Genomic DNA, 24,267 nt, shown 5'->3' on the forward strand with positions numbered 1-24,267 from the left:
AAAAGTAATGACACAATCCCCTAGCTACCCACTTCATATGATGAAAAACAGTATAAATCACTTTCGTTACAAAAATCTTTATTGATTTGCATCAGTAAAGGGGTCGAGCTTGTGAAAGGCACGTGAACAAGCTACAGGATTGGGGCAGATGAACCCCCACCCTCAGGTACTGAATTTCCGATATATATTCATGGGCAGAATATGAAAGTACATTACACAGACTACGCTGCAGAACAAAACTGGTAAATGGAATGGGAGCCTTCCCTCATCCCATGGAAGGAAAGTGGTTTCATATCCAAGATAGCGAGATAATCTATATATACACTGTTTATCGGGAATTGGTCCCAGAATAACACTGTAACAACGCCTAATGAAGTCACACGGGCTTTCCTGCAGCTTTAAGCTCTTACTTCATTCAAGAGGCATGTAACCTGATGCGACCTTTTGGGACACAAAAATTATTTCCCCACTCACGTGCCGTGTGCAGTTGAACGAGGTTAATGAAGGTGAGATTTCAGGTGGCGAATATGACTGACTGCTGGGGGTGTTGCTTCGTGTAGTGTGGTAAAGTTTATCGACGTTTCTGAAGAACTCGCTGCCTCCATCATCAGGGCGATTATCGCATTGGGAATGAAAACCGGCTTAAACACCCATGTTTGCAGAGCTGACGACACATGACATGTATTGGTAAAATCTTGAAGATTCCTCTATAGCGCTATGAAAAATGATGTCCCATTCCTGACCCTGAATACGATTGTGCAGGTCAGGGAAATGTTTACTTGTCATCGCAGTAAAACTTCTACGTGACAGAATCATGCAGACCTAAGGACTGGGGCCTTGCACATTGGGGGTCTCTGCCTGCGTGAAATTGCAACAAAAATTTTGGAAGATGGGGGAAAACAAAGGAAAAGAAATGTATTTTGTATCACTGCATTTTCACTGCTCAGTAATACATCGCTTCTAAAAAATGTACTGATTCTTATATTACGGCATGAACGGTTAGCCAATTTCCCTAGTTTTATGGTATCTGAATGTTCATGTGAGATAACAGTCTTCAAATAACAAGAAACGATATATTACATCTGCATGATAGAAATTCTACGAAACCACTGTGACAGTGTACATCCTCACATGAATCTACAGCAGTGGTCCCCAACGCGGTGCCCGCGGGTGCCATGGCGCACGCCAAGCCTTTTTTTGGGTGCCCGCGTTGTTACGGAAAGAGGTTATACTGAATAATGAAGGCCGTTCAACCATGAACATTATAAAATCAAAGCACAGATCTCGACTTACTTATGCCCATCTTGACGAACGTCATCCTACACTCCCAAATTTGAAAAACTGTCCGATGAAATGCGGTGCCAAACATCACACTAACTTCCCACTTGAGTAATAATAATTGTACTTATAAAAGTATGTATTTTTGATTGCATCATTAAACGTCGTGTTGTTTTGTGTATTATTTGGTGTCCATATCTTATTTGTCCAGAGAAAAGAAAATTTGGCTTTGTTAATTGGTTGGTGCCCGCCACGATCTCATAAACTCTCAAATGTTCCCGTAGGCACAAAAAGGTTGGGGACCACTGATCTACAGGGCTCAGGGGGCACTTAATATTGATAAGTCTGTGAAGAGTCGAGTTCACTACGAACTTCTCAAGGCAGCAAACATTGTCTACGCACAGGCAAAGTAGTGATATAATCAGAGAGAAAAAGTTCCCAATTTATGAAAATTCGACCTCAACATGGACTTTAAATCCACAGCAATTTGGTGTTTTGAAGAAGCTTCTCACAAATTTTAAAGTTTTCCCTAATTCCTTACGCGTAGTAACTTAATGGGTTAAAATAAGCTTGTTCCCTTTCTCAGTGGTCATAGTTTTATAGAATGTCATAATGGGAGTGTCACATGTAAATTTTTACATAATAATATTAAGACATTATCTACTCTGTAATAAAATGCCACGAATCTGATTTTAAGACGGCAAGTTTGTTAATAAGTGACTGTGGGGCAAAGTCCCTCTTCAGAGTCGTAACAGTCACTCAGGTCCTCAAGACGTTTCTCACATTATTTGAAACCAGAAGGCTCATCACACTGTTCTTAAAACCTATCCTCCCATCTATGCCTAGATCACCTAAATCGGTCTCTCCCATCCAGGTTTTAAACTGCATACATTTCTCGTAGATCCCACTCGTGCTACATGACCCGTCCATCTTACATTATTGGATTTTATCAACCTAATGATACGTGGCAAAGAGCATAAATTATGAAGCTATTCGTCAATGAGAACTTGGATAAAATTATAGATATTTCACAAGAACATGAATTAAACGTTCACAATTAGAGGGACAGTCTTAATATTAACTCCGCATGCCCACCGCGACACTAAGTATCGTCATAAATCGCCAATGCTCTCTGCATACGAACAGAAACATGAAGGCTACTGCTTCAGCCTTCCATGAGGTCATGAGGTGGTCATTAGCAAACGAAAGTGCTTTTAATTACAAATCGATACTTTGTTAATCTAATGTCCTGAAGACGAGTATGAAACTTTCATCTAAAGTTGCTACATTCAACGACATCAAGGACATATAGACACAGGGTGATTCAAAAGTCGTGGCACACTAACCATCCCTTTTAATAAAACGTCTCTGTCCATGCTCTCCCGAAAGCACGGAGACAGGTTTTAACTACTTCCAACGCAGAAGGCGTACTTGTAAAGGCATCTGTAAGGCCAGACACGGAAAGCAATAAAATTACATCATGAAGAAAAATATTCAGATTCGCTTCCATTTCAAATGTGCCCTGACTTCTGCACCAACTACGAAGTAATGTCAAAGGCAACACGGAGGGCCTTGTCACGAACAACCTTCCTTTCACCCTCACGAATAAGCAATCTGGGAACCAAGGGCAAGTTACAATCCCCCAAAAACCTGGCAGCAGCAATGCTATGAGGATACGGGGTGTGTGTGGGGGGGGGGGGGGGTTACCGAATCACTACCCAGCAGCTATCGTCACAAATGTCATGGCATTATTAAAGTCTGAGGGCGGCCGTGACGTCATGCACGCTATTTTGAACTTTGATACGTGGGCGAGAGGTGATCAGATTTTGCGAAGGGACCAAATAAAATAGAATCAAATTTTAATTAATTTGTAAAAAAATATGACCTACATTTACGTCAGTGACGGTCCTGGTAATCAACAAACCATTCCAAGCAGTTCGTCTATAAAGTGCCTCCACACTGGCTTTCTCTTGCAAAAGCTAAAACGATAAGATTCGAACGCCTCTTGGGATAGTCCCTGCAGCTGAAGACTGGCAAATGTTTTATGCACACAGCAAACTCTGTGACTTAGCGACTAACCACCATCTTGAAAGTTTGAAGATGAAACGGCGTGGTTGACTATTCTGATACCCGCAGATTTCTAAGCACGCAAACTGAAGAGCTTAAAGTTTGTCACAATAGTCTACGATTCTGAGGCCCCTGTAAAGACTACACCTGAAGATGGTTGAACTGTGAGATGTTGCTCCATATAGTATGACAGATGTTTACCGACTTTTCAGAGGAGCTTTATGCCTCCATTAACACGAATATGGAAGCAGTAAGTTATTCCTTGCACGATACTGACATAGGAAAATAAAACAAGATTCGATTATATGATTTGAAGCTTTCGCGGCGACGTAAATCAATAAAATCTTCTCGGGCGAACAGCCGCGTCAACTGGTTAAAAGACGAAACCGACGTTTCAGGGACCATCTCTGTCCCCCATCATCAGGGTTCTGACGTAAATGGATGTTGCGGTCGTCTCCCACATTCGATTAATCGTCACATTTGTGATTTTCCAAACAAAACAGTCATAATATACGCACGAATATTTATGATCCAATTATCACACACACTTTCTCACACCTAACACAATGAACAACTCAAAACGAATTCATGTCACCCGATTCATTCCCACAAACTAATAGTTCTTAGAACACATCAGTTCGCCGTGCTACAAAGGCAGCTTCTCTGACACTCGTGTATGGCGTGTAATCGAATCGAAAATTTGTACGGGCCAAGTTCCTCTGCTAGTTGCAAGGACAGAAAGAACCGTCCTGTGTCGTCTCATAAATTAATATCACGGGTAACAAACACACATACCGTTAGGTTGACAGTCCGTGTTCGCAACAATGTTTTATTACAGTCTAAAAAATAATCAAAAATTGATGTGTAGACGAACCGTCAACCTAACGATCAACACGCAACAGGATTCAACCCTTAAAACTAAACACACAAACATTGAACTTTCGACACAGCAGCATATTAAAATGAGAGCCATTACTTATCTTTCCGATTTAATGTAGTGCAAATAGTGTCGCCTTGGTAACGTCAGATGACACCTTATAAATAACTACTAATAGATACAAATACGTTAGTGTGCACATTAGTGCTACTTAATTATCAGCAACCAACTACATTGCTTTCTTCATAGCAGTTATAAACACTAATAAATATGCTCAGGATGTGAGATTCACTGTAGTTATTAAGGCTTCGACCGGGATGTTAAATCTTATGTGGTACCGCCTGATTCGACTTCTAATGGTTAAGTGAAGTGTTTTCTTCGCGGTACGGTCTGGATTCGTAAATATTATGAAGACGAGCTTCGGCTTCAAAGGGTTAACCAGCTGATTTTCGTAATGGTGAGGTGTAGTGTTTTCTTCGCGGTAAGGACTGAATTCATAAATAATATTCAGACGATCTTCGGCTTCAAAGGGTTAATACTTCAAAGTCTCTTGATCTACTGTCATGAAAAATGATTAAATAAATTCGTTCCTCCGAGGAACTAAATCAATTTTCAGACCAATTAAATTCATTTTCACGTAGGTTCGAATCCAGATGTCTCATTCTCTGAATTTAGAAGCAGTCTTATTTTAGAAGCGAACAAATAACAAATTATTTTCAAAATTATATAATAATCTTTACGAACTGTAGATTAGTATTTGAGGTTTCCACGGTGATGAGTCCGAAGATGACTTGTCTTTTGGGTTGTAGCGCCGTGTAATCTGGTAAAAGTTTCATGAAAACCGTTCAAGGTTTAATAAAACACTAATTGGTGGTATTTATTTCAAAATTCCGAAGAGTCTGAACATTTACGAGTGATTATTAGTTAAAACTCTGCCTAGTTCTGGGCGAATAAATATTTTATTTACTTTCACCTTGGAACAAAAGACCCGACAAGAACGGAACGAGTTCCCGGAAATGTGAAGTGCGTACATACGTAATAAATGTGTAAGAAGCATAAAAAGCGAAGTCGCTTTAAAACTTCGCATTGTAAAACGCCTGTAGCAAAGATTGTTCTTAAAATGATGTTCAAAGTTTGGAAAAATTGTCGCGGAAATCTGCTTATAGAAAATTTGTGGCTTCGTCGACATGCAGAAATAATGGTACGTATAATACAGTCACCAAAATCAATTAATTCGGTGTGCACCAAATGGAAGACGGGAAAGGGGAAGACCAAAAACACGACGGTTAAAAAAATCAAACTAAGACTTGAATGGTTAAAATTACGTAATTCCAGAACGGGAACCAATGAGGAATTGGGTTGTTTATTTATGTTTTAATGACGATGCCAGTGGCTCCCATAAGGCGAATATAATTAATAATGGCAATATAATTAACGAATGTTGAACCGAAAATGTAAAAAAATAACCTAATTTAAGACACCAAGCATGAGTGTTAACCATTCGGCCCAGAAGTTTCATTTTCGTCAGCAACATCCGGTGCCTATAGTGGTTTTTACTTATTTCAATCTACCTTGACGTGTTACTGGTTCTAGGCGTGTGCTTTATAATTTAAACATGAATGTGACCGCGACATTGAAAACCATGGGATTTTGCCCAAATGTTACCAGTTACCTAACTCAAGTATGGGGCATTCTCTTCACGAAGTTAGTCCGGAAAATTTTATAACAAGAATACAATTCGCCATTAACATGACCGACAGTTATTTTTAAGAGGCCTCAGATCGAATCCGGATACATACGTAATACATTTACGTAAACTGATGTAACACTGAAGTCGCGAGAATTTTCGGTGAGCAGTTAACTTTTATTCAACTTATCCTTTGCCTATACAGAACCCATAAGATTTATTACCCTGTTCACGAAAGCCGCCAATGTGGGCCACTTTAATCCAGTTCATGTCACCACAACATATCTCTACGTCTTTCTCTAACATTTCGAAACCAATTCGCCTATAATTATATTGGGTCTTGGCGCAGTATATACTCGTCAGTAAATTGGAATGTGTCGAATTTCATGAAAAACTAAATCAGCTGTTCAATGCTGACAGGCAGACATGGCGACGCCAAGAGTCACATATTGCGAGATTCTATACGAACGAATTAAAAATTAATAGGGTTATAAAAGTTTCAAACAATGAATATCACGTGATCTGTGGTGGGTAACAGCCGATGATAACATTTGTTCTTAAGCGAGTTTAAAAGAAGATACAACAATCCGCCTCGCCATGTCCTCATGCAACAATACTCGAAAATTTATTATCGAAATTTCATCAAATTTTATATTGGGGGATTGCTATTTAAATCTGTCGACACATTCTAATTTTGGTTAAAATATGTATTTAATCCATACAAAAATGTTTCGTACAAAAACTCTACTGCAAGACCAAACACGTGTTTTACGTCCAACAAACTTTTTACGTAAGTTTTCGAGATATAATTAAAAAAAACTTGTTTATATTGTGTCATAACTCAAAAACGGTTCGAATAATTTTGATCAAAATTTTTATGAGTGTTGGACATCCTTGTTCCTAGCATATCAATTTACTTTGACTGAGATCTTTATATACAGGTTTGTCGACAGTTTTCATCTGTTACAATAAGCGTCGGAAAAAATCCTACAGGAAGTGTAGGAAAAGTGTCATTTTCCTTCACTTGCGTATAACTGACAATTTTATTTAATATTTTTATTTAAATTCCAACCCGTAAACGAAATAAATTAAGAAACTCCGTGTTCTAAGGCTGAATAACAAAGCTAATCATCATCTATGGTAAACTGCATCAGATAAAATAATGTTCTAAATGAATGGCTTCTGTAAAAATGACATCTGAACTGTGTGATGTTGAAGACAATATATACTTCAGTTAAATGAGCAGGAACTGTAGAATAACACTACATTTGTGAGAGTGGTTAAGGGTGGGGCAGCATACAAATGGTACACGACGACTGTCTTCCATTTACACCAACAGTTTTAGAGTTTCAACAAAGAAATGAGAATAGAAGTGAAGTGGTATGATGGGGGGGGGGGGGGGAACTGATCGATGGAAGAAGGGTTTCAGATATAAAGGCTATGGCGTGATGTATTCGGGACAACGCCCTCCTGACAAAATCAACACACAGACAATGATATCTCAACCCCTCGCTGTAAAACATACAGAAGTGTGACTCATCAATGCCGGGAAGGTATAATTTAAAAAGGAAATCCGCTAAAATCCACCGTAGACTCTTACTAACCGCATGCCATGTACATCTTCCGTCACCAGACTAAAATAATAAACCAGACCCATGAAAATTTAACAAAAAAAATCCTTTAAGATGTGTCAAAATTAAAATACTTCCAAAAGATGGTAGCAAATCAAAACTCCGTTAAGAAAGGGGGGGGGGGGGTAAAAAGAACAGGTCAAATCCGGGGAATGTTTGTTACCATACATTTCAGGATCTTTAGTCTTCCCGCCTGCTATAAAGAAAGCATAAATATAAATTGGAAGGCCTAACAAAAATTGCGCAATCATAAAAATTACTGCCGAGTCTACGTACAACTTCCAAGTAATTTCTAGAGCCCGAAATACCATAAATGCAATGTAAGATTTGAGGTTTTCACAGCGGTGAATCGCCCTGATGACGGAGGCAGTATGACCTCTGAAACGTTGGTTAACATCGACCAGACTACACAGCGCAACAACCCAGAAGACAGAAATCTTCATACTCATCGCCCTGATGACGGAGGCAGTATGACCTCTGAAACGTTGGTTAACATCGACCAGACTACACAGCGCAACAACCCAGAAGACAGAAATCTTCATACTCATCGCCCTGATGACGGAGGCAGTATGACCTCTGAAACGTTGGTTAACATCGACCAGACTACACAGCGCAACAACCCAGAAGACAGAAATCTTCATACTCATCGCCCTGATGATGGAGGCAGTATGGCCTCTGAAACGTTGGTTAACATCGACCAGACTACACGGCGCAACAACCCAGAAGACAGAAATCTTCATACTCTGATGACGGAGGCAGTATGAACTCCGAAACGTTGGTTAACATCGACCAGACTACACAGCGCAACAACCCAGAAGACAGAAATCTTCATACTCATCGCCCTGATGACGGAGGCAGTATGACCTCTGAAACGTTGGTTAACATCGACCAGACTACACAGCGCAACAACCCAGAAGACAGAAATCTTCATACTCATCGCCCTGATGACGGAGGCAGTATTACCTCTGAAACGTTGGTTAACATCGACCAGACTACACAGCGCAACAACCCAGAAGACAGAAATCTTCATACTCATCGCCCTGATGACGGAGGCAGTATGACCTCTGAAACGTTGGTTAACATCGACCAGACTACACAGCGCAACAACCCAGAAGACGGAAATCTTCATACTCATCGCCCTGATGACGGAGGCAGTATGACCTCTGAAACGTTGGTTAACATCGACCAGACTATGCGGCGCAACAACCCAGAAGACGGAAATCTTCATACTCATCGCCCTGATGACGGAGGCAGTATGACCTCCGAAACGTTGGTTAACATCGACCAGACTACACGGCGCAACAAACCAGAAGACAGAAATCATCATAAATGCAACTTTAACTAACTATATGGAGGAGAGTCATTCTTGAGAATCTTACAGTCGCTCAGGTAGTCACGGGAAAAACCCGCCTTTTTATGAAACCCAAAGTTTCATTATCGTGTCAAAAAAATCCCATCGCCAGTCCACATCCTCGCCCAGATGAATCAACTCCACACCCTAGCACCCTATTTCCTTAAGATCCACTTTAATATTACTATTCCACCTACGCCTATGTCTTCCGAATGACATCTTCCCTTCAGGCTCCCATACAAAAATTTGTAAGCATTACTCATACCGTGTGTACTACATGTCTCGCCCATCTCATCCTTCATTTACCCATGTTGATACGCACAGCCTGTCAACAAATTATATATAGCGTTTTCTCTCGTGACCTTGTAAACTATTTATTCTGAGCAATCATTCCATCTGCCGTTTTCTGCAGAAAAAAATTGGGTGCTCCAGCATACGTACTACAACTACTGGAGTCACGCCAGGCTATTTATACGGGCGAACTAAAGAACCGCACATACTTTAACCCTCAAAATCCCACCTGGTAACTACCTACATGTACACTACATTTTGCCCACAGAAAGTATTTCTGGGCTGCGTATGATCTCAATGGTTCTCAGAGTAAACAACAATTATTTCAAGCGATTTGAGGTTCTCACGGTTAATATCGCTGTCATTATGGATTGTTGTGTCGTGTAGTCTCGTAGCTTACCGACGTTTCAGATGTGCTTGATGCCACTCATATCAACATGATGCATCTAAAACTTCTACCAGACTACATGCCACAGAAATCCAGACGACAGCCATCTTCTGTGTAAATACTGTTAGAACGTCGTTTTCCCAAAGCCTTCTAACAGAAAGACGAGTTCACTACAAAGGGGTTTAGGGTTTTTGTGGCTTCCCTTCAAAAACTGTTGGAACAGATACATACATCACAGGTACATTCATCGCCCTGATGACAAAGGCAGTATGACCTCTGAAACGTTGGTTAACATCGACCAGACTACACAGCGCAACAACCCAGAACACAGAAATCTTCATACTCTGATGACGGAGCCAGTATGACCTCTGAAACTTTGGTAAACATCGACCAGACTACACAGCGCAACAACCCAGAAGACAGAAATCTTTATACTCATCGCCCTGATGACGGAGCCAGTATGACCTCCGAAACTTTGGTAAACATCGACCAGACTACACAGCGCAAGAACCCAGAAGACAGAAATCTTCATACTCATCGCCCTGATGACGGAGGCAGTATGACCTCTGAAACGGTGGTTAACATCGACCAGACTACACAGCGCAACAACCCAGAAGACAGAAATCTTCATACTCTGATGACGGAGGCAGTATGACCTCCGAAACGTTGGTTAACATCGACCAGACTACACAGCGCAACAACCCAGAAGACAGAAATCTTCATGGCCCTGATGATGGAGGCAGTATGACCTCTGAAACGTTGGTTAACATCGACCAGACTACACAGCGCAACAACCCAGAAGACAGAAATCTTCATACTCTGATGACGGAGGCAGTATGACCTCCGAAACGTTGGTTAACATCGACCAGACTACACAGCGCAACAACCCAGAAGACAGAAATCTTCATGGCCCTGATGATGGAGGCAGTATGACCTCTGAAACGTTGGTTAACATCGACCAGACTACACAGCGCAACAACCCAGAAGACAGAAATCTTCATACTCATCGCCCTGATGACGGAGGCAGTATGACCTCTGAAACGGTGGTTAACATCGACCAGACTACACAGCGCAACAACCCAGAAGACAGAAATCTTCATACTCTGATGACGGAGGCAGTATGACCTCCGAAACGTTGGTTAACATCGACCAGACTACACAGCGCAACAACCCAGAAGACAGAAATCTTCATGGCCCTGATGATGGAGGCAGTATGACCTCTGAAACGTTGGTTAACATCGACCAGACTACACAGCGCAACAACCCAGAAGACAGAAATCTTCATACTCATCGCCCTGATGACGGAGGCAGTATGACCTCCGAAACGTTGGTTAACATCGACCAGACTACACAGCGCAACAACCCAGAAGACAGAAATCTTCATGGCCCTGATGATGGAGGCAGTATGACCTCTGAAACGTTGGTTAACATCGACCAGACTACACAGCGCAACAACCCAGAAGACAGAAATCTTCAGCTACATACAGGACACTAACGCTTCTTTCCAAATCCTTTCCAATTCATCATTCATAAACATCCTGTCATTCCAACTGTAAAATCCACTTATTACATCTCATATGTGAGCATGTTAAAATACAGGAAAAGAATTTTCAGCAGTCTTTTCCAAATATACCTAATGAAAACTATGATTTGTTGAAAAATCCTCTAACTTAAACATCAAACCAATCACAATTTAGCTTCAAAACAGAAATTAGTGTGCACATGTTATGAATGCACCCTGAAATTAAAACATATGTATAAGATTCTGGTTGTAAATTAAAAATAAATACTGATAAATGAAAAAGAAAATATTTGTCAAATCTCATGTAATTTTTCATATCTTACCTATATCATTTAAAAATTCCCTGCACTCATAAATTATAAAGATGTGTAAAGATCAAAGGATTACAACCACATAAAGAACAAATGCGTTTGTCTGCTGTTTCACCCAATACTGAAACGTTCAATAAATCTCATCACATCCACGTGTGACATTGGGCAAACGAGAAAAATAAATACATTTAAAAAAATTGTCTTGTAAGATCATTTCAGAATTAAAACGTTACAACTGTAATAATAACAGCAGAGAGATGTAAATTAATTAACTTTTGGGTAGAAGCAATATTGGTGGCCTAACGAAATTACCGAAATCTGGCATATAGTATACATTGGTCCTTATATATTTTTAATTTATTCTATAATTCAATTAAGAGCTACCATATGCAATACTGAGACAAATGTAACAGTACACAATGTGACAAAGCTGCCACCAAATGTGGTATATAGTGCAATCTGTGAAAACCACAGCATTACATTTTTTAGAATATGTGTAGCATCTCAAACAATCATATAACGTATGACACACTATAAACTTTCATATCTGTTAACCATCACATAATGTGATTATTTATTGAACATACTATACCAAAAGTTTGAGATTCATAACCTATGGGTGTCGACACACGTATTTCCTTAAATATTTTGATAAACAGATTTTGAAAGCTGTCAATTATGTTACTGAATTAAACAACAGCTGTTTTAAGCAACTAAAGCAATCTTCGTAAAATTTTACGTTATATTATATGTATAAGTGAGCCAATCACTGTAAGCCTACATAAAAACTGTAATTTGTAAAATAGTGAAATGTCAAAGTGCAACGCATGTATCACTGCCACCTTCACCGATAATAAGCAGCCTATACTTCATAACCAAACGGTGTGTAGAATAACAAAACAATTTAAAATGACACGGAATTCAAGTAACAATCCTCTTTAAAATATAGGGTTCACTCACCACTTTTATTTGTTTTTCCAGCTGCACCAATGGTTCGAAATAAGCAAAGCAAACCACATCACACAAACACACTTTTCTGTACCGCCATAGTTGTTTACTAATTCACGGCATCCTATGTCACTCTCAGATCCACAGAGAATATAAATCCACAGTACCTTGAACATAAAGTTCACAAGTCACTGGGTTTGAAATCTGGAACCCAGACATTTCTAAGTTTTGGTGGTTTCCCTCAGACCCTCAAGCAAAGTACCATAATAGTAAATGAAATCAGACCTTTTTATTCCACATCCTTTGCAATATATGGCACTATATATATTAAAAAACCATAAATAAATATATATACACTAGCTGATGTGTAACATAACAACCAATGCTAACAACTATGTTATACTTGCTCCCCAGCCCCCAAAATTAAAGACACCACTGTTAAATAAAAATTATTTCATAAGCAGACAAATAATACAGGTATCCAGAACAGCAAATTTTAGGAGTTTGTTAAAAATGGTAATATGAATAGTTCAGTTGTAAAATTTTATGAACATATAGTCATGGGCACACATTACACTATTCAATGGGAAATTTTAAGAGGAATGAAAAGAAGTAATGAATATGCTGATTAAATTATAAATGTATTATATAATTCTAATTTCACATACAAACAAAATTTAATAACAGCTATGCAAGGTACTGTTCATCCATTGTGGATGATCAATATTGCAATGGGAACAGTGATCACATGGTGCTGTAAATAGTTTTATGTTCAGCTTTAACATTACCAACAGTTTATCTTTTGTGTACAAATTTCACTGGTACACCAATTTCATCACATTACCATTTTTATGTAGTATCCTCTCTTCCCTCCAATTTCCCACAGTAGAGCACAATTCATGTCCTTTAGTTCAAATGGGAAGTAAACGCAACGATAGCCATGGGCAAGGCAGCTTTCGTCAAGAAGAGGATACTTCTCACTAGCAAGTTGGGCTTGGAGATGAAGAAGAAACTAGTGAAGTGTTACGTATGGAGTGTGGCGCTGTATGGAGCAGAGACTTGTACACTCAGAAAGAAGGAACAGAAATACCTGGAGAGTTTTGAAATGTGGTGTTGGAGAAGAATAGAGAAGATCAGGTGGACGGATCGAGTGACCAACGAAGAAGTATTGAGGAGAGTCAACGAGCAAAGAAACATTCTGCAGGCGATTACACGAAGGAAAGCTAACTGGCTGGGACATATTATGAGAAGGAATGGGTTACTGAGTGGTATCATCGAAGGCCAGGTTGAAGGAAAGCGAGGACTGGGAAGAAGACTGATACAGCTAACCGACGACCTTAAACAAGGAAAGAAGATGAAGTTTCAGGAATTAAAACGAGAAGCTGAGAATATGGAAAACTGGAGAGCTCTTTTTGGGCAGAGCAATGGACCTGTCGTAAGACAGAACACTGAATAATAATAAAAAAAAAAGAATAGTTCAAATGATCACAGCTCTGTGAACACATATTCATATAACATTTTTTCCTCAAGACTCTCTAATTTACATCCTCCTTAAGAATGAATCTCATTTCATTGGAGAAACAGGATAATGTATTCACTAATTCAACTGGCTCAGAAGGTCCTAAGAAAGACAGTGAAAATTGTAATGACTCTACAAATTCCACAAAAGAGGGAAATTCCTTTCCTAGATGTGTACCAATCAGCCTTTTGAGGACAACCATGCAACATCGTGTTATACAGTATTTCTTTCCTAATTACACCATATTTTATGATCTACTGATCCATGATGTTCCAGTTTATTTTTCTACATATCAATAATGGTGCTACAAAATGAACAATACACTTTGTGTCCACATTAGGATACCACAAATTGGTCAACAACCAACTGAAACATGTCATACAACATCCAGATCCTTAAGGCACCACTCAATTTGTCTATTACACCTCCCACATTTAAATGGCAAGAAACCACACCCTCACCACAGAACCTCCATAAATTAAAGAAATGAAAATTAATAAAATTAAATTCCCACAAACTGTTCCAACCAGACATGTTAAATCTCTGTTAATCTGCACTGCATTGATCTAAATACCACATAATCCATTCAGCAAATCCTAATTTCATACCATGTAGTCCCACACAAGTTGTTTGTTAACCGGTACACTGACCATCTCCAATAATCATAACTTTAAAATACTTTTATTGAAGGTTTTCAATTCAAGGACAGTTTGCTGTAAAAAAATCAACAGCTTAAATAGAAAATGTCACATTCTTGTGTTTCTGTAGAACTTTTGAAACACTAAATTAATCAGGGCCAGAAAAACTTCAACTGTAAATAACCATTTTCAGCCTTACCCTCCTTCAAAGATCAGCTGAAGAAAGTGCTTCTCAGGTAAAATCTGCATTACCTCGTTCTAAAATAAACTTTGGCAACACAAATTTTGCACTTTAGCACAAAAAAAATCTTCTGAACCATTCCCAGCAAGCATACATGAACTCAAAACAACAAATAAATCCTGAGTCATGGCAGTTTGAGGCATCCATCTTATTGCTGGCAAGTGTTTTACTAAACTTTGCATTTCATGACTCCCACTTCCTGACTGAACTCATCATTTTACTCCAGATTTTACCAATATGGACTTCACATTTTATAGTTAACGTTAGTCTGTTCTGATAAGCAGTCTGCACTTGTACCTTACAAATTTTGAAACAAAATCAACAATGAACAAGAGTCACAGAAGTTTGGTCTGCCAAAGTCAAGCCATGCTAGAAATACTAGCCTTACAACAAACCCTATGATGAATCCAGTCTTCCACCTCCGATGATCCACAAACTTGCATCATAAATCTGCCCACCACACAAATTATAGGGAAAACAAGGAATAATTAATACTTTGAATGAGATAAAATTTCAATACAATGTTCTTTATTTCAATTAGCATTCATAAGTGCAAAAAAGGTATGAAATCAAACACTTTCAAATACAATCTATATTTAAAGCTAATTAATGAACCTTTGAGGTAAAACAAAATCTTATACATTTCTAAAAGCTGCATGTTCCTAACAGCAACAGGTCTCAACCATTCACACCTCAGAGAATCCACAAATTTGCATGGCAAATCTTCATTGCTGCCCACCACAAATTATAGGGAAAACAAGGAATTAATACTTTGAATGAGATAAAATTTCAATACAATGTTCTTTATTTTAATTAGCAATCATAAGTGCAAAAAAGGTATGAAATCAAACACTTTCAATACAATCTATATTTAAAGCTAATAAATGAACCTTTGAGGCAAAACAATGCAACAGCAACATCTTTGATATTTCTAAGTCTAATGGTCTGAAGAGTAACAGGTATCAACCATTCAGAGCTGCCCTCCCCGGAGACGAAGCACAAGGTGGAGTGTAGACTCTTTCTGGATATTATAATCTGAGAGGGTTCGGCCATCCTCCAGCTGCTTGCCAGCAAAGATCAGTCGCTGCTGGTCTGGTGGAATTCCTTCTTTGTCCTGGATCTTGGCTTTCACGTTCTCAATCGTATCTGATGCCTCCACTTCCAAAGTAATCGTCTTTCCTGTCAAGGTTTTGACGAATATCTGCATGCCACCTCGAAGCCTGAGGACGAGGTGAAGTGTAGATTCCTTCTGGATATTATAATCTGACAGTGTGCGTCCATCCTCCAGCTGCTTGCCAGCAAAGATCAGTCGCTGTTGATCAGGTGGAATGCCTTCTTTGTCCTGGATCTTGGCTTTAACATTCTCAATCGTATCAGAAGCCTCTACTTCCAGAGTAATCGTTTTGCCCGTCAAGGTTTTGACGAATATTTGCATGCCACCTCGAAGCCTGAGGACGAGGTGAAGTGTAGATTCTTTCTGGATATTATAATCTGAGAGGGTTCGGCCATCCTCCAGCTGCTTGCCAGCAAAGATCAGTCGCTGCTGGTCTGGTGGAATTCCTTCTTTGTCCTGGATCTTGGCTTTCACGTTCTCAATCGTATCAGATGCCTCCACTTCCAAAGTAATAGTCTTTCCTGTCAAGGTTTTGACGAATATCTGCATGCCACCTCGAAGCCTGAGGACGAGGTGAAGTGTAGACTCTTTCTGGATATTATAATCTGAGAGGGTTCGGCCATCCTCCAGCTGTTTGCCAGCAAAGATCAGTCGCTGCTGGTCTGGTGGAATGCCTTCCTTGTCTTGGATCTTGGCTTTCACGTTCTCAATTGTATCAGAAGCCTCTACTTCCAGAGTAATGGTTTTTCCTGTCAAGGTTTTGACGAAGATTTGCATGCCACCTCGAAGCCTGAGGACGAGGTGAAGTGTAGATTCCTTCTGGATGTTGTAGTCTGACAAAGTTCGGCCATCCTCCAGCTGCTTGCCAGCAAAGATCAGTCGCTGCTGGTCTGGTGGAATGCCTTCCTTGTCTTGGATCTTGGCTTTCACGTTCTCAATTGTATCAGAAGCCTCTACTTCCAGAGTAATGGTTTTTCCTGTCAAGGTTTTGACGAAGATTTGCATGCCACCTCGAAGCCTGAGGACGAGGTGAAGTGTAGATTCCTTCTGGATATTATAATCTGAGAGGGTTCGGCCATCCTCCAGCTGCTTGCCAGCAAAGATCAGTCGCTGCTGGTCTGGTGGAATGCCTTCTTTGTCCTGGATCTTGGCTTTCACGTTCTCAATTGTATCAGAAGCCTCTACTTCCAGAGTAATGGTTTTTCCTGTCAAGGTTTTGACAAATATCTGCATGCCACCTCGAAGCCTGAGGACGAGGTGAAGTGTAGATTCCTTCTGGATATTATAATCTGAGAGGGTTCGGCCATCCTCCAGCTGCTTGCCAGCAAAGATCAGTCGCTGCTGGTCTGGTGGAATTCCTTCTTTGTCCTGGATCTTGGCTTTCACGTTCTCAATCGTATCAGATGCCTCCACTTCCAAAGTAATCGTCTTTCCTGTCAAGGTTTTGACGAATATCTGCATGCCACCTCGAAGCCTGAGGACGAGGTGAAGTGTAGACTCTTTCTGGATATTATAATCGGAGAGGGTTCGGCCATCCTCCAGCTGCTTGCCAGCAAAGATCAGTCGCTGCTGGTCTGGTGGAATGCCTTCTTTGTCCTGGATCTTGGCTTTCACGTTCTCAATTGTATCAGAAGCCTCTACTTCCAGAGTAATGGTTTTTCCTGTCAAGGTTTTGACAAATATCTGCATGCCACCTCGAAGCCTGAGGACGAGGTGAAGTGTAGACTCTTTCTGGATATTATAATCGGAGAGGGTTCGGCCATCCTCCAGCTGCTTGCCAGCAAAGATCAGTCGCTGCTGGTCTGGTGGAATTCCTTCTTTGTCCTGGATCTTGGCTTTCACGTTCTCAATCGTATCTGATGCCTCTACTTCCAGAGTAATCGTCTTTCCTGTCAAGGTTTTGACGAATATCTGCATGCCACCTCGAAGCCTGAGGACGAGGTGAAGTGTAGATTCCTTCTGGATATTATAATCTGACAGTGTGCGTCCATCCTCCAGCTGCTTGCCAGCAAAGATCAGTCGCTGTTGATCAGGTGGAATTCCTTCTTTGTCCTGAATCTTGGCTTTAACATTCTCAATCGTATCAGAAGCCTCTACTTCCAATGTGATTGTCTTGCCTGTCAGAGTCTTAACAAAGATCTGCATTCCTCCACGAAGCCTGAGCACAAGATGAAGTGTAGATTCTGGAAAGAAACAACACAAAATGTAAGATGGGGAAAATAACACTGCTCTTACAAAGACCATAATTACAAGTTCTTGTGTCCAGTATGAGGAAGGTGGTTTGAATGTGAATGGTATTCACATTCAACAGCTTTTTGGTGACAAGTCATTTAACTGGCCAGAAAATGGTAATTCAAAGTATGGCCAAAATTCAACAAGAACAAGGTTTCCTGTCAAAAAATTCTAGGTAATCATTAATTGAGTAACATTCAAAAGTAAAACCTATACATAAAAAGGTTTCTGCCTCTCTAACCACGAACAAATTTCAGTGCTAACATTTTCTTGAAAGTTACATGCAAAAGAGTAAATGAAGGAATTTTTTCAAGATCTTCAACAGCAAAAAGTTGAGAGTGGAACCACGACTCTGAAGAATCCTACGTAAATACGCAAATGCAGCAGTAGCATGAAGTGTGATGCGCCTTTATCCCTTACCTCAAACTTTGTTCAACTGTAAGAGATCACGATGTCCACCGGCAATTATCAATTCAATCAAAACTAAACTGGAGTATCACAGATTTCTTAATAATTCTTATATAAGATAAGTAATTGATAACCTAAAACGTTTTCAACAGCACAATATTATCTACTCTACGAAGCACTTCTTCCACAAGCGATTCACAATAGAGCTCTTTCCGTAATAACGAAAGCGGATTATTGACGGCAGTAACGTAACATAACAATGCCGAGTAAACAGATGGCATAACAAGTAGTTTCTTAGGTAACATAACCATTATCGGCACATATTTACACACTGTTGATATGGATCTTACACATTTTCCTAACGCTGTTTTTGCCGAATGACCCTTCCGTATAGACGTATTTATGTCAAAAAAATAACCTCAACCTAATCTCACTCTTCTGATTATAATGCAACATGTTAAAATTAAAAAAAATTAAAAATAATGTGATGTGCTATGCACGAAAATATTTTACTTGTGGAATCCCATTCAAAACCCACCATGCTGGTAATACCAGAATTAAAAAAAGAGATGCATCTACGAAGTTATTAATACCTTTCTGGATGTTGTAGTCCGACAAAGTTCGGCCATCTTCCAGCTGCTTGCCAGCAAAGATCAGTCGCTGCTGGTCTGGTGGAATGCCTTCCTTGTCTTGGATCTTGGCTTTCACATTCTCAATCGTATCTGATGCCTCCACTTCCAAAGTAATCGTTTTGCCTGTCAAGGTTTTGACGAATATCTGCATGCCACCTCGAAGCCTGAGGACGAGATGAAGTGTAGATTCCTTCTGGATATTATAATCAGAGAGGGTTCGGCCATCCTCCAGCTGCTTGCCAGCAAAGATCAGTCGCTGCTGGTCTGGTGGAATTCCTTCCTTGTCTTGGATCTTGGCTTTCACATTCTCAATCGTATCAGATGCTTCCACTTCTAAAGTAATGGTCTTGCCAGTCAGAGTTTTCACGAAAATCTGCATGATGTATCTAAAGGGACCAGAGTAAGTTTTTGTTCATTCACACCCTACCTGTACAAAATGGTCCAAGAGAAGAATGAGACCAACCAGTCAAGCAGTATTGAAAATAATAGTTACACAGTACAAGACACACTCACATCTCCTTCACTGCTATGCAAAGTAAAGTTTTACAAAAATAAAAAAACCCTTATGGTCACCACCCCTTCCCCAGCGTGCTGTAATGATCATGTCAGTACACAGTTATTACATAAATTAAGTTTAAATATAAACATTATACTGGAATGCATGAGGACAGTTATGTCTTTTGTTAGCATTACAGTAAAATTAGAAATTGCTGGAATGATGCCACTCAAAAGTTTACTAGATATTAATTAATATTACTGCCTCTAAGAGGGTAACCTAATATGTAATTTTTGTACAAAAAAAAAATTTCACCAAAGTTACCTACCAAGACAGTATTTGCAATTACGATTGCACACATACATAAAACCTTCTGTTGTTCCCTATTCAGAGCATGTCAATTGAATTAACACAGCCATTCACTTACCAACTATGCTCAATACTGTACCTAATGGTGTTATCACAATGTTTCTCAATCGTACCTCCTACGACGAAAATAAAAATTCTACGGTATCTGGATACAAACTTCAAAGATTATACTAGTTACTTTTTCAAAAAGATATCAAAATGCTGTAGCTTTTTGGATAAACTAATAAAAATTTAAAAATTCGTCCCTTTCCAAGGCCGTCTCCTTCACAAATGTCAAAATGGCGGATAACACATACTCCTTCCAAAAAAAATTACCCAGCTTCAGATTCAACAAGAAACTATTTCTGGTACAAAGCGCATGAAATTACTTGCAACAAGCGAATTCAACATTAAGCACCCACACACCAAACTATGTAAGTGAACATCACATTTTACTAGAACAACGAGAATGAAAATGCCACATCATAACAATATGGCGTATCATAGTAAAACAGTCAACCGAAATTACACAGAGGGAGTCAAGTTCTTATATTTAATACCAAACAGATTCGTAATTGCCAGCTTGATTTAATACAAAGATAATATAACACCCAAATTCTTACACATATTAATATATTCAATACGCTGAAATGTAACCTACTTCCAAATATTACTGAGACAATTGCAATTATACTTCGTAAAATGAAATTGCTTTACAAAATAAATTTCGTGTGAAGACTCGAACTTCAATTATTGCCTTACCTATAATCAAGGATTTTCCAACGCTGAACAAAGAAAATTATTCTCCTTTCTATTCGCTTTTACAAACAGCTTTCAACTGTAGCAAGAGCTTCAGAGTCGTCGTTTGTATAGTTTGGAGAAGACGACTTTCATTGGCCGAGAATTCCTATCATATCATTGGTTCATTCGGTTTGACGCAATTATTTCAGAGCGAGGCAACAGCATGAAGAGAAATCCCCTAAACCTAACATACTATTGGATCACATAATTTCAAACACCGTATTGGTATCACTGCAAATGCGGAAGATGAGTTTGCTATTGACGCAATGACGTCACAGTTTAAGTGGCAGAAAATACAACGTAGCGAACCGCTATTGGTTGATACTGAACAAAGACATTCCTATTCTGGATCCTTCTAGATCAATCTTTTGTTTTAAAAATGCAGACTCAGTACTGCATAGAATATATTTCCAATGTCGCACTTCCATATGAACGTGAATTAAATAAACTAGAGCAATTCTGCATCTATCCAAGTCACATGAATCTTTGAATCTCTGGTTATGACGCAATATATACGATACAGAGTAACATGCATTTGAGTAAATGATGGCGTAGTATCTTAAAAAACATGTTATCGATATCAGTCATATGGCTTAAGTTTATGAAAGCAACTGTTAACCTGTCATTAAAATTCAAAAGTTTTTGGACAATTATTGTTGCCTACATATGTGCCACTCCCAATAATTTAAGACACGGATAAATTAATAATGGAGGCCATGTCATTAGAAATCAATACCCCTGTTTCCACATTCAGTGCCACAAACGTGGCAAATGTGCAACTCTTGTCACAATTTCTTTTTGACATTTATGAATTGCATCACGACATTGATAACTGTGCAACTCTTCTTATCAGTTATAAATCTGTTCAAAATTGTGCACAAACATTTTAATTTATTCATTGTACTTCATTAGATAATGTATATCTCTGTTGAACTCCACACTGGTCATACATAAAAACCTCTCAGTAATGCTATGAAACTATTCACACACCATGACATTAAATTCTTTATGTAGCCATACGACCAGTTAAAACGTGAGAAGGTTACGAAAACCTGACATTCGTTTTAACTAATTTTTTTTTATTTTGTTAAATGAAATTACTTTTCTTGGTGAGGTATATACAAGACGAGAAACAGCCTGCTAAGAAACTGGATGTTTTATTTTCTTTCTTATTCTTCGCTTGGCAGCTAGAATTGTGAAATGGCCAAGACATAGTTGGTAATGAGCCAATACTAGTCAATGAACTAAGATGAGAGACGTTCCAGACATTGATCGGTATTGGAGCGAAGCACAAAGACTCGTATACGACTAGTGTTTGAATACAAAGGCATAGTTGTATAATTTTTATTCCCTCCTGTGGTTTCGAGTTTCACGTTTATTTGCAGCGAACAATATCGAGGACATTATTTTAAACTGGAATGAACAGTGAACAGCACTGAATTACTTAAATGCTGCTATTATATGAAGCCATATTTTGTTCGCTCGGATCCCTGGCAGAGTTTCGTCATAAACGTAGAAACTTTGCTCGGAGGTTACGTATTTATTTTTAGCCTTTTTTCACGCCTTGAAGAATACTTCTCCCTCCTATTCTTTAAAGAAATTATCACATTTTAAAGTCGACAATATTTCTTATTGGTTTTCTGATGCTATAATATAAGAAACATTTCGAAATAAAGTGTATTTTAGGGAACTGAAAATGAGGCCGTTTACATTTCTGGCATTATGCCACAAAGCAAAATAATTTTGTAAACCGGTATCCGTGAACAGATACACAGGAAGGAGTAAATATTTGAATAGGTACTGTAAACCGGTTCAATCTACATTATAAAGCCGCTTCGTAACAACCAAGGGAAAATTCACCAACAAAAGATGACTGATTTTAAAGAAGTTTAACGACGCTCTTTCAACCATACAAGTTACAAAGTAAAATCAGCCTGTCTTAGGGCTGAAATTTGAATCCGTGACCTGCCGAGTATGAAACAGGCGAGACAGCTACTCAACTACGACGTTGTGTGTAAAAATTGTTACGTCTTCAGGTCATGTCAACATGAACATCGAAACGAAACCTAGAGTAAATAAACTGAGTCCTAGAATAAAAATCTGTTATAAGACGCCACAATCAAAATTTCTTTTGCGGGTCTATAACCTAGATTTTCAGTCTAAATAGAGAGTGTAACTGTGTAGGCCTAACTAGACGAGTGCATCTATTTGTGTGTCCATGCGCGTCACCTTTTTCCATCGCATTTGGCAGTAACAGCTGTACGCAATTACAGCGAACTATATCGCACACGCGCGAAGGAATATATTGACGTGCTATTGGAACTGACGGCGAAGGTCAGGTGACTAATACGTGTCAGCCAATATATGACGTGACAGTTCTTAACACCAGTTTAATGTTCCAACATCCTGACAAATCCAAAGGCGACGCAAAATATCTTCGATCAATATTGAAATATTACTGTCATTTTTAGGTTAGGGATTTTCATCACCGTCAGGTTTTCGAGCAATTTGGCCATCTTGAACCTTCATTTGAGTTCATCTCTGTGAGGAAAAACACGAAAATATTCAGACAGGTTAACCGGAGCGGGGGACCGAGATGTGAACCCCGGAACTCTCGAATACGAAGCATAAAGTTGATCTTTCAACTGTGACTTGGTCATTCCGGTTTTATCTACGACACTAATTTTATTTAAAACGTATTACTGTTCAGACTTTAGAGATGGCTCATTATTGCACCACAGATCTCTCGCCGACTGAGAACATTCTGGTTGTGTGTAGGCAGTAAACACGTGACTGAACTGTACACGTCATAGTCACAAGAAACCCTTGTCTCATTTCCACAAGTAAACACAATGCGTCATTAATAAATACATGAGATTTTTATATCCCTATCTGAAATCATCTTATGCAAAGGAAGTCTATGAGAATGATTCTCACACTTTGTCACCCCACGAACCCTAAAGTCCTGGAGAAGATGACGTCACGAGGAGCTATTCAAAAAGTCCCCCAGTCTGTTATGGAACCTGAAAGACGAAGGTTCATTACCATGTTAACAACAGCCCGCCAACCTAACCTATCCTTCGGCTCCCTCACAAACTATTTCCTTACAAACGTAAATGTACGCAGGTCTCTAAATTCATATCTACCCGGGTTACAAAAAAATCTACTGGCTCTGGCCTTTGTCTGGTGGACCTAGAACACAAAAAAGGAATTGCTTTTCAGGTATTATAGTTCCAGAAAAGAGGAAGACAGATGTCTCCACTGCCGACTGAAGAAAACTCGACAAGGAGGTTATACCAATGGAGGTCATCTCGAAGCCATACGTAATAAATATCTTCGTGACGTAACACTAGCATCATTTTAATACTAGATCCCACGAAAGATAGAAAACACTTCAAGTTTTTACAATTCTGATTCATTACAAAGATAAGAAAATAAACACTTAAATTGATTCAGATGGGCCATGAACAGTGATGGGTTTTTGGTA

General features: G+C 39.2%; 2 protein-coding genes across 4 annotated transcripts in view; both read right to left on the reverse strand.

Annotated features, from left to right (window-relative positions):
- The window catches only part of ATP8B (ATPase phospholipid transporting 8B), an 81,603-nt gene extending 69,116 nt beyond the window's left edge, over nucleotides 1-12,487 (reverse strand). For 2 of the 3 annotated variants that reach the window (XM_022080915.2, XM_022080917.2), the window contains exon 1: nucleotides 12,364-12,487. The gene's annotated coding sequence lies outside the window, so the exon portion shown is untranslated. The remainder of the gene's footprint in view (nucleotides 1-12,363) is intronic. The other variant, XM_022080918.2, reaches the window with a different exon arrangement.
- A 2,768-nt stretch (nucleotides 12,488-15,255) lies between these two features.
- Ubi-p63E (Polyubiquitin-63E) lies at nucleotides 15,256-20,891 on the reverse strand. The gene is made up of 3 exons (XM_087344828.1): nucleotides 20,742-20,891; nucleotides 19,097-19,521; nucleotides 15,256-18,046 (listed from the first exon to the last, which is right to left on the reverse strand). Exons 2-3 carry the CDS (start codon nucleotides 19,512-19,514, stop codon nucleotides 15,720-15,722), a joined length of 2,745 nt encoding a protein of 914 aa, XP_087200954.1. The 5' UTR covers nucleotides 19,515-19,521; nucleotides 20,742-20,891; the 3' UTR covers nucleotides 15,256-15,719.
- Nucleotides 20,892-24,267: the final 3,376 nt, after the last annotated feature.

This window comes from Zootermopsis nevadensis, unplaced genomic scaffold (genome assembly GCF_977971745.1).
Source record: "Zootermopsis nevadensis isolate Lab colony 2312 unplaced genomic scaffold, Znev_1.0 Znev_ptg000008l, whole genome shotgun sequence".
NCBI classification, from domain to species: domain Eukaryota; kingdom Metazoa; phylum Arthropoda; class Insecta; order Blattodea; family Termopsidae; genus Zootermopsis; species Zootermopsis nevadensis.

Excerpts from the sequence above, each read along its gene's own strand:
- Ubi-p63E (XM_087344828.1), bottom strand. The coding sequence starts at position 19,514 with ATGCAGATTTTCGTGAAAACTCTGACTGGCAAGACCATTACTTTAGAA. Across the intron at positions 18,047-19,096 it reads GGACTACAACATCCAGAAAG|AATCTACACTTCATCTTGTG; the intron begins GTATTAATAACT and ends GTTTCTTTCCAG.